Below are 10503 nucleotides of genomic sequence, written 5' to 3' on the forward strand. Positions count from 1 at the left end.
ACATACAACGAGATGACCAATAAAATATTAAGTCTTAGTTGTAACAAAAATATTAATCTACAGTCAAGACCTTTATTTTTACAGTTTATTTTAAAAACCCTAAAGAACATTTTTGCAAGAAGACTATAATAAAACTCACAGGTTTTAAGCTACTGTAATAGAAATATTTTTAAAAGTCAGACTTTTATGGTCACTTGGCTACTAACTATACCAAAGTAATGCTTAAAAAGTTATTACAGCATCATGCTCAAGATTCTTCAAGTCAGTGCATAACCTTGTCGTATGGTTCTCTTTGTGGAGCATCAATAAATTGGTAGCCTTCATTAAAAGTAGTATTTGTCTGTGCTCCTTATCTTTTTCTGTGTAGGCCAGTTCTACCTAGATAGTCCTTTTGAAGGAATAAGGCTAAGTAAAGAGCAGCATACTAGTAGAAGTGAGCTCTGAATTGAAATATTAATGCAAGTATAGGAGTCCTGTGAACTCTTCAGAAAACTTTTTTTTTCCTGTGTTTCATTATATAGTTAGATCAGGACTACATAATGATGCCCTTGATGCAGAATTACTTAAATAGATATCTTTTGTGGCTATATTGACTACTATCAGACAAGAGATGGACTCCAAACTGCTGGGGAGAGGACTTTCTCTGGCCCAGCCTCTGGGCAGAGGTTGTCTTCTCTGGATCTTGTCATCCTGGGGACAACCAGTGCTACTACTGAAGGGCCGTGGCACCTTCCTCATAATGAAATGTTGTGGAAACCCTCAGGTTTATTCCAGCTACTTGTTGGGTTTTTTTTTCCCAAGTAATATATGACTTTTTGACATCTGCATTTGCAATGATTGTCAAAAGATAGTGTAAGAATGACCCTACTGGGTCAGACGAGAGGTCATTCTGATTTTCTCATTCAGTGACAGATAGGTAGAGAAGGATATAAGTGTAGAGTAAGTGTATAGTGACACTTCCTTCAAATATTCTCCCTGTCTCCAGTCATTAGGGTCCCAGGGAGTTCCTAACCCAGGAGGAGTTCTTTTGTATGTAGTAACCCTCAACAGATTTTGCTTCCTGAGAGCTTTCCAGTTTTCCACTAAACTCATACAATTCAGTAACATCCTTTGGTGAAGAGTTCCAAAAGTAGAATGGAAAAATTATCTTCCTTCCATAAAAAATAAATGTGAATACAAGATGACATAATTCATTATTTCTACATACTATTTAACTACAGAAATGTCGCTTTTGTTTAAAGAGAAATAGCAGAAAGTAACAATATCTTTCAACTCTGTTTATGCAAAGTGTTGCATAGTGATTCAGCTATGAGTGGCCCATACTTGCATTTTTTCATTAATACAGTAAATAACAATAGTCATAGCCCTTCTCTCTGGTTTGAATTGATTCTTTCTTATCTTTAGATGCTCTTTATGTAGCAGATTATTTATTTCTTGTTAAATTGTCTCTCCAGTAATATATAAAACCAGTTTGCTGCATCTGCAGCCCCGGCAGATGACAATATATCTCCCAGAAGTGCGGAAGATTTCAATGGACTACATTAACCTGCCTGTCTTTAATCCAAATGTTTTCAGTGAAGACGAAGATGATTTACCAGGTAAGGAGGAGCTGGAGGTCTACCATGTTATGGGTTAAGCTAGATGGAGGGCAGATCACTTGTGTCGCTAGTCCCCTCTGGTAAACACACAAATCAAAATCCCTGAGTCTGATAGGTGGTGGTGCTGTAAAACTGAATTAGAATAAGGCTAGTATGTATTATGGACACTGTTTTCTAAAACATTGGAAAATGTAATCCATATGGAGCTGCTAAGTTTCAAGTTCATTGGAAAAATGATCATTTTCTCTTTAGTTCACTAAGTATTCTCCAGAGACCATTATTCCATAGAATTCTCCTTGCATTCTGCACCTTTGGAGGGCAGAACTATAACATGTTGGAAGCCAAAAAGGTCGTTCTCATGACCTGATGGCAGCAAAGTACAGATAGGAGCTTGGCTTGGAGGGCAGGTTCCCATAAAACTCAGCCACCCTTTGAGAAGTGATAAACACCCATTTGGATTTTTATCAATAACAAGTCTTACAGAGAGGCTAAAATAGTGACATAGTCTATAAACAAGGGGGATCAGGAAGAATTTCTCATTTCACTGGGATGTGAGGTAGCAGAAGACTCAAGCAGTGCAGGGAAGGCTTGGGTGCAGGTAATATGAATGTGGCAGGTAAAAGAACTGGAAGTACTCAGGAGCTGCTCCAATTAAAAAAAAAAAATCATGCCAATAAAATTAACAAATAATAAAAAAAGAAGATAAATTAATATATTTTCAGAATTTTCACATCAGTGAGGGATTTCTGTTGCCAGGTTACAGGTTTCAGAAAGTAATAGAAAAATAGAAAAAAAAAAGAAGTTAATACCAAGTTTTCATATCCCTTCCTGAAAATTGGATTAGATCTTCAATATCAGTTCCTTTTATATTATTAAAAGAGATGAAATGGTACTCAGAATTGCAGGCTGATGAACACCAGATATAGGCATATAGTTAGAGAGCTTTGTTACAGCCGTTTGAGAAGGCTGGTAAAAGAATCATCCTACTCTGTCCTCAGTAACAGCCTTCCTCTTCTTGTCCACTTTTTTCTTTCTACTTTTTTTCTGAAAATTGATTTGTGACTTAACAAATGGAGGCTGCCTAAGTCTCCAGAAACATTTTTGTGGATATCCTTTCTTAAAGCCTGCATCTAAAGGAAAAAAGTGTCATACATTAATGGGAAAAAAATATTGCAGTGTAAATAATGATTATATATTAGATAAAAACAAACCGTTGTACAAAGCTGCTCTTGGGAAATGGATTGTTCATAGTGAGGTACTCTTAATGTAGTCAGTAAAGATTTGGCAAGGCAAATGGAGAGTGAATTGATTTAACTTGCAGATTATGCAAACAAATAAATTAAAAAATAAAAACCAAATAACATTGGATTTAAACACTGTGGGATATTAAGCAACACCACAATGAATGAGGTTTTGTTTGACAAGGCACTTAATACCCATGACAGCAACATTGTGGGTTGCTCAAACCAAGCTAACAACTAAACCTCAAGCTCTGGTGGATAAATTGCTAACCTGAAGGCATCAGGATGAAAGCGTTGCCTGCCAGCCAGGCACAGAGCCACGCTGCCTTAGGGTCAATTAAGTTTAGCTGTCAGTCTTCTTCTAAAGGAATGAACAGAACTACCATAAAAATTAGCCACAGACCTAGCTGTACACCTACTACATTCAGACTGTTGCTGATAAAAGCCTAATGCCATTGAAAATGTAATTATAGGGCATAGGTAGATGACTAGAATTTTAATTAGAAATTAATCAGGAACTGGCAGCAACCGGAAGAGTCCTGAATAATGGATCTCTTGCCTGATCTGGTCTTGCAAATTTGGGGTCTGCACACAGTCTGGCACATGTAAATGATCTTAGATATGACTGTAGGATCCTGGAGCCTAATCTCTTTTCTTCTCATAAACCTGATGATGCAACTCGCTTGCCATTTTCTGTGGGTTGTATACATAAAGAATCTGCAAGATTATTAGGGGGCTTAATATACTGTTTAGTGTTTCTCCTCATTGTATTCTGTTCCTTCTTATCTTTCCTTCTGCACCTGTACTTGGGTCCAGTGTCCTCATTTCCCTGTCCTGCTCCAGCTTTTCAGTGGTAGCCTCTGTTGCAATCACTCTCGCCACTTTTTGCAGAAGGAATTGCAAGCAGTTGAGATAGCTCCATGCTTTTGCTTAACCTCATCAGAATTGCTTCTTACCTCCCTGTCCTTTGTTCCCAGCACCACATGTGGAAAACTTTTCCTACATACATATGCTTCTTTTCACATTCCTGATTGCAGCCAGTCCAAATGTTTATGCTGAAGTTGCCCTGACTACAGCCCCCACTTCTTGAATCTTTTTGGCTTCCCATATATTTTCTCACATCTTCCCCTTACATTTCTGTTCTGGCTTCCCATCTATTTCCTCACATACTTTCCTTACAAATCTTCTTTCAGGAACTTTTATAAATTTTGTCTGCATTTCATTCTGTTATATTCCTCTCTCTTATTTGTTTTAGCTTCCCTCTTTTTGCGTTACTGGTTGCTTTGTCACCTACTATACTCAAAAACACTTTTCCTGACTGCTCTCTGCTTTTCACGACAACAAATGTCCATGTTGGAGCCCGTAACTGTTGTCAGATCAGGATAGGCTTGAAGACCATCACTTCACCTTCCTCCCAAAGCTGGGTTCAGCACGGCACACTGGCACCTGAATGGCTCCAGGGGGAGTCATCCTGGGCCAGTAGGGGCTTTTCTGTGCCTTACCATTAGGAAGCAGGAGCCCTAGAGGAAGTCAGAAGTCAGTGTTGGTGATCCTAGGGCTAGGGGCAGAGAAGAAGGTACTAGGACTAGGGGCAGCCATGGGTTTCTGAGTGGATTATCTCTGCTATGTTTTGTTGATGTATTTACTATCAAAAGACTCTCCCTGAAAACTAGTGAGTCTTGATTCAGCAAAACATACTGATTTGGGCAAAAGTAGTTAAAATTAGATGATGAGTCAGTGGTAATTCAAATTCTGAAAGTCTGTGAGAATCATAATGTAGACTGAAAGCAAGCTCTGAACTTCACCTCTGAATCATCACTCCCAAGAAGTTACTTTGAAGTTGATCACCAGCTATTACAAATAGATATTGTGCAGTGGGAGTCAGTGGAGACTGGCTGGCTGATTTGTTCAAACTAAGCTCTGATCCATTGACTCGGGGATCTGATAGAAGGCCATCCAAATGCAGCAGAGTTGCTTAAGCAAGTTATGTAAAGGTAGCTAGTAGTTTAAGAAGTCAAAGGTAAAGTGTAATGACAAAGTACAAAAGAAACCTCCCGTTTCCAAATTTTATGTCAATGCTGCCATGAAATTTTCCATTAAACATTTTTTAGGAGCCCTCATGTCTTCCACAAGTGCTGAAGAAAACCCAAAAATATACGAAACACTGCTTGAGGAGGCTTCACTGTTTTAGTGCCTGTTAGCCAACCACTTGCCCATCCGCTGCAGCCAGCACAGGCTTGTGGCCCCTCATCGCTTCAGGCAACCCCACAGCACAGGCCTTGCCATCATCGCATGCGAGGGTCCCCGGGGGGTCCATGGGACGCGGTGCAGCGGGTGATGGGCTGTGTCTGTCGTTACAGTGCCGGGCGCGCCGGGCGCCCCTGCCAGCAGCCCGCCGTGCACCGTCAACATCCCCATCGCCCCCATCCACAGCTCGGCACAGGCCATGTCGCCCACCCAGAGCATCGGCCTCGTCCAGTCGCTGCTGGCCAATCAGAACGTGCAGCTGGATGTGTTGGCCAATCCGCCGGCGGAAGCGGGGGGCGAGGGGGCGGGGCCATTCCCAGGGCCTCCGGGTCGTTTCCCCGGGCCCGGGGCAGGGGGCGATATGGGCCGCGCTGCCCCTGTGCCCCCGGCTCTCGCCCCGCCACCTCCCGCGCCCCCCGCCATCACCCTGGCCGACCTGCGGGACCATGGCGACCGTGAGCACGAGCCCCTGCCCAAGGCCAAGGCCCCACGGCCGGCGCCACAGCTGGTGGAAGGGGACGCCGTCATCTTCGGCGCCACTCCGGAGCTGCAGCTGAACAAGATGAACCCGCCGCCACCCTACCCTGGCACCATCCCCACTGCACCTCCTGCTGCCCTGCCACCACCCCCTGGCCCCCCACAGCCACCCCTCGACCTCTGCCTGAAAAAGGGGGAGTTCTCCCTTTACCCGGCAGGGCACTACCAGACACCACTGGGGTATGAGCGGATAACCACGTTTGACAGCAGCGGGAACGTGGAGGAGGTGTGCCGGCCTCGCACCAGGGTGCTCTGTGCACAGAGCACATACACCCTGCCGGGGCCCGGCAGCTCTGCCACCTTGCGTATCACCGCTGCAGAGAAGAAGATGCAGCAGCCCTGCACCAGCGCCACCCTGAACCGACTCACGGTCCCCCGTTACTCCATCCCAACCGGGGACCCGCCACCCTACCCTGACATCGCCAGCCAGCTGGCCCAGGGCAGAAGCATCGCGCAGAGGCTGGACAGCAGTATCATTCACGCGACTCTGCGGAGGAACAGCAGAGAGGCAGCCTTGAAAATGGCTCAGCTGGTGGATGGTCAGAGAGCCACCTTGCAACTTCCCCCGAAAGCCAAGAGCAATGTCATGACTGCGCAGTACCAGCAAAGAGTACCCACCGCCTTGTACACCTGCAGCCAGTGCAGCAGCAACAACGGCAGTGGTGGCGGCAGCAACCCAAGCGCTGGTGGTGTGGGCAGCATCACTAGTGCCAACGCTAGTAGCAGCACTTCCAGTATTGGTGGCATGAGATCTGATCTGAGCACTGGCAGTGCCTCCCAGCACAGCTCCGTCATGGCTCACTCTGTCAGTACTTCGCCTCTGGCCTCCCAGTCCTCCTACAGCTTGCTGAGCCCGCCTGATAATTCCCGTGACCGAGCGGATTATATCAACTCCGCCTTCACGGAGGATGAGGCTCTATCTCAGCACTGCCCAGTGGAGAAATCAATACGGCACGCACCCATGTCCCTGGCGGAGGCTGCTCTCAATGTAAAACGGCCACCGCCATACCAGTGGGACCCTATGGTGAGTGAAGAGATATGGGTTCCTCAGGAAAGGACATCTCAGAGCTCAGTGCCCAACCCTCTAAAACCGACTCCTCTTATTATTGGTCAAACTCAACATCTAGATATGTCTCGAGTACCATTTGTTTCCCCCAAATCTCCAACCAGTCCCACTGCCACTTTCCAGACGAGTTATGGGGTTGGAGTACCTTACCCAGGAAACTACAGTGCCCCTCCCCTGCAGGGAATGCAGCCTCCCTGCTCCCCCAAAGAAGCTCTGGCTCCAACACAGTTTGCACAGCAGGAGCCCACAGTTGTGCTTCAGCCAGGTTATCCATCCAACCTCTCCTATTGCCCTTTGCCACCCATGTACCCGGGAAGTAGCGCCTGCTCTAGTTTACAGCTACCACCAATCGCCTTGCACCCATGGAGTTCCTACAGCACCTGCCCACCCGTACAGAACCCCCAGGGCACCTTGCCCCCCAAACCACTCCTTGTGGTGGAGAAGCCGGTGATGTCTCCCCCGCCGGCAGAGCTGCAGGGCCATGTGGGCACAGAGGTGATGGTGGAGACGGCAGACACCTTCCAGGAAGTGCTCTCCTTGACAGAAAGCCCCGTTCCTCAAAGGACAGATAAATTTGGCAAGAAGAGCCGGAAGCGCTTGGACAGTCGAGCTGAGGAAGGAAACGTGCAGGCTATCACTGAGGGCAAGGTCAAAAAGGAGGCAAGGACGCTAACTGACTTCAATTCGCTAATATCCAGCCCTCGGCTGGGGAGGGAGAAGAAGAAGGTTAAGAGCCAGAAAGACCAGCTGAAATCCAAGAAGCTAAATAAGACAAATGAGTTTCAGGACAGTTCAGAGAGTGAGCCAGAGCTTTTTATCAGTGGGGATGAACTGATGAACCAGAGCCAGGGCAGCAAAAAAGGTTGGAAAACCAAAAGGAGTTTGAGGACAGCCAGTGAACTGGATGAATTCAAGTGCCGGAAGGCCAGCGAGAAGGAGGATGGCAGGCTGGGGAGCCAGGGCTTTGTATATGTGATGGCCAACAAGCAGCCGCTCTGGAATGAGGCGACACAAGTCTACCAGCTGGACTTCGGAGGGCGGGTGACCCAGGAGTCAGCAAAAAACTTCCAGATTGAGCTGGAAGGACGACAGGTAGGAGGGGTGGTACACGAGGGCCAGGGTGGGGAGTGGGCAGGGGAAAGCCATGCCAGGAATGAGCTCTGCCTCTCATGCAGAGAGTGCCTCCCTTTTGTGTGAGCTGCTCTGTGAAGAACAGCTTTGTCATATGGTTGATAAAAAGCAACCATCAAAGGTCTGGATTCGGAACAGAAGGTAAAGTTCAGTTGTAAAGCAAATGTACAAAATAGGTTTGGTTTTACTGCAGTCAGACATGGGAATAAGGGCCTCCTCTGGTCCCTCTGGCTCTCACTTCTGGAAGTGGGTTTTGTAATAAGCACAACATACCTCCCCCGTGGTAGCTGCGTTTGCTGTCAGTGGTTGTGGATGGCAGCTATCTGAGTGAACGCTGCAATGCTCACAAAAGTTAGCCAGTCAGAGGACAGCCAAGGCAGAGGTGATGGATGAGCAGTTAGGTTCCCTCCATGCCAAAATTTCCCCTGTGGGTTACCAGGCCTCTGGTTCTGGTTCTTAATGCTAGACCGTTCCCAGGACAAAGCATTCCTGAGCTGCTTCTGACCCCCCAATGAGTAGAGGGGTCTGTGGATAGTTCAGAAAACCCCACGTTTAATTTTAGGCTCTGGGCCCAAGTGGGATGTTACTACACCAAACCCAGGCTATTAAGTGGTAGTAATCATCAGGACACTGAGACTTAGGAGACACATACTTATTTCATTGTCCAGCTCTCCCATCACTGCAAGTCACTTTTAATTTATTAGAAGACATCAAGGCTCTCAAGTTCCTCTGATTTAAATGGGGAGTTAGATGTCTTAAATATCCAACATGCATGACCCCTGGTAGTCTCTTGATTTTGTTCCTCTGTAACAATAGCTCATTAGAAAGGCAGTCATCAGAGCTATTTATATTCCTTTCTTTGGTTAAATGGCTTTGGATACATGCCCATGGGCAGCTGTGCTAAATCACCTTGCTGCAGGCTTTGTTTGTGGGGGAGCAAAGCCTGACTGATCTTCCGCAGACAGCCTCCATTCTAGCTCAGGGTTCTTCACTATAGAGCAAATACGATCTGGCAAATGAAAAATCAATAATAGGCCAAACTTAAGATGTTCCCTGTGGAACAACAACACTACCTGACTAGCCTTGCTTTACATTTCAAACATCTCCCATGGTCCCTCATTCTTGGTGCAATTATGTGCTTGTGAAGTTTATGCAAAGGAAAACAGAACTGCCAAGAACATGCAGCTTACCAGCTATGGAGTGCTAGTGTCAGGAGATTGGTTATTCCCCTTCCCTGAAAGCTTCTTTCTTTGAAAAGAAAATCTGTTTCCCTGATGGGCTGATGATTGGATCTCTCCAAGGGAGAGAATGGTATTTTACTGCATGAAGCATGTTGCTGGTGTAACTCATATCTGCTGCAGTAGTTGATGACAATTTCCTTACATCAATGCTGTATACAGTCTAGTATGTTTTAAAGCTCAATTTACTCTGTAAATTTGAATATTGTAGTCAAATACTCCATACAGCACAATAGTACAGTGTTGTTACTCTTCCTTGGCTTTGTACCCCATTCTGTGAGTAGCCCCATTCATATTAGCTCAGGAGGTGAGGTGTTTGTACAAAGGAGCAAAACCATTTTGCTTTTATTCTTCTCTGGTTCCTTTCCTGTGGATCACTTTTTTTGACCTTGTCCTCTTTTTCCTTCCCTTCTCTTCCCCTGCTTCCCAGGTGATGCAGTTTGGAAGGATTGATGGCAATGCTTATATTTTGGACTTTCAGTATCCATTTTCTGCAGTGCAAGCCTTTGCTGTTGCTCTGGCTAATGTGACTCAACGCCTCAAATGAACAAGCAGAGACTGAAGAGAGGAAAATGTTAACCTCAGAAAGTCCAACCCGGAAAATGTCAGGGCAGCCTGCTTTAGGTGTGCAGAGGTGCCTGGGAGTGAAGAAGGCAGTAAAACTGGAAAAGTCTCTTGGTGCCCAACAGAAGGGCATTAACTCTAATCAGTCATGGGGTAGAGGGTGGGGGGCTGTTTTCTGTTTCATTTGTTTGTTTGTTTTCAGGTGTTTGTTTTTTTTCCTTTGAAGCATTGTGCTGGGTCTCAGAAAGAGCAAGGGTTGAGAGCCATTCAGTGTTACTTGGAGAAGTGTGGCTTTTGGCTTGTGGTGGTTCTGCCGTGTTTGCTACAGTAGCTCATGTAAGCTCATAGGGGGATTAAAAAAGACTGCTCTTTTTGATAGACTGCCTTATATCATGTTGTTCTTTTTAAAACAGGGAACATAACTTTTTTTCTGGTCCAGTTTGTACTACTACTACATCAGTAATAGCAGCAACAAAACAAAAAAGAAAAAAAAAGAAGCTATAATACTTGAAGACACATGTTTCTTCTTTGATATCTGATAGTAACTGAGCATCACAGGTTCCAAGGAGGCGTATGTAGGTCAATTTTTAATTTATAAATAATGATGTATTATTAAGAAGAGAAACAGTTGTTACCAATGGGTGGTTTAAAACCCCACTGTATTGAAGAAGTTGATGTCTGCTTGTTTTGTGTGCTGTTATTGGGGATAAACATCTTTCAGTAGGTGACGGAAGATAAAGAAGCAATTACAAGCATTGCTTCTTTTGTTATTGGGGGATAAACATCTTTCAGTGGGTAACAGAAAATAGGAGAGGAAGTAATCACAAGCACCACTTCTTTGCTCATACTGATCAGCAGTATTCTCTGATTTGGTAGCTGGG

The 10503-nt window shown here is 45.3% G+C and overlaps 1 protein-coding gene across 10 annotated transcripts in view; it reads left to right on the forward strand.

Annotated features, from left to right (window-relative positions):
* Positions 1-10297, forward strand: part of TULP4 (TUB like protein 4) — a 160955-nt gene extending 150658 nt beyond the window's left edge. For 9 of the 10 annotated variants that reach the window (XM_062640787.1, XM_062640792.1, XM_062640790.1 and 6 more), the window contains 3 exons: positions 1455-1598; positions 5200-7781; positions 9489-10297. In XM_062640787.1, the coding sequence (XP_062496771.1) occupies positions 1455-1598; positions 5200-7781; positions 9489-9605 (2843 nt within the window). In that variant the 3' untranslated portion in view covers positions 9606-10297. The remainder of the gene's footprint in view (positions 1-1454; positions 1599-5199; positions 7782-9488) is intronic. The other variant, XR_009968918.1, reaches the window with a different exon arrangement.
* The last annotated feature ends 206 nt before the right edge of the window (positions 10298-10503 follow it).

Source organism: Pezoporus occidentalis, unplaced genomic scaffold (assembly GCF_034315485.1).
Source record: "Pezoporus occidentalis ecotype Australia unplaced genomic scaffold, CSIRO_AGI_Poc_V1 ctg67, whole genome shotgun sequence".
NCBI classification, from domain to species: domain Eukaryota; kingdom Metazoa; phylum Chordata; class Aves; order Psittaciformes; family Psittacidae; genus Pezoporus; species Pezoporus occidentalis.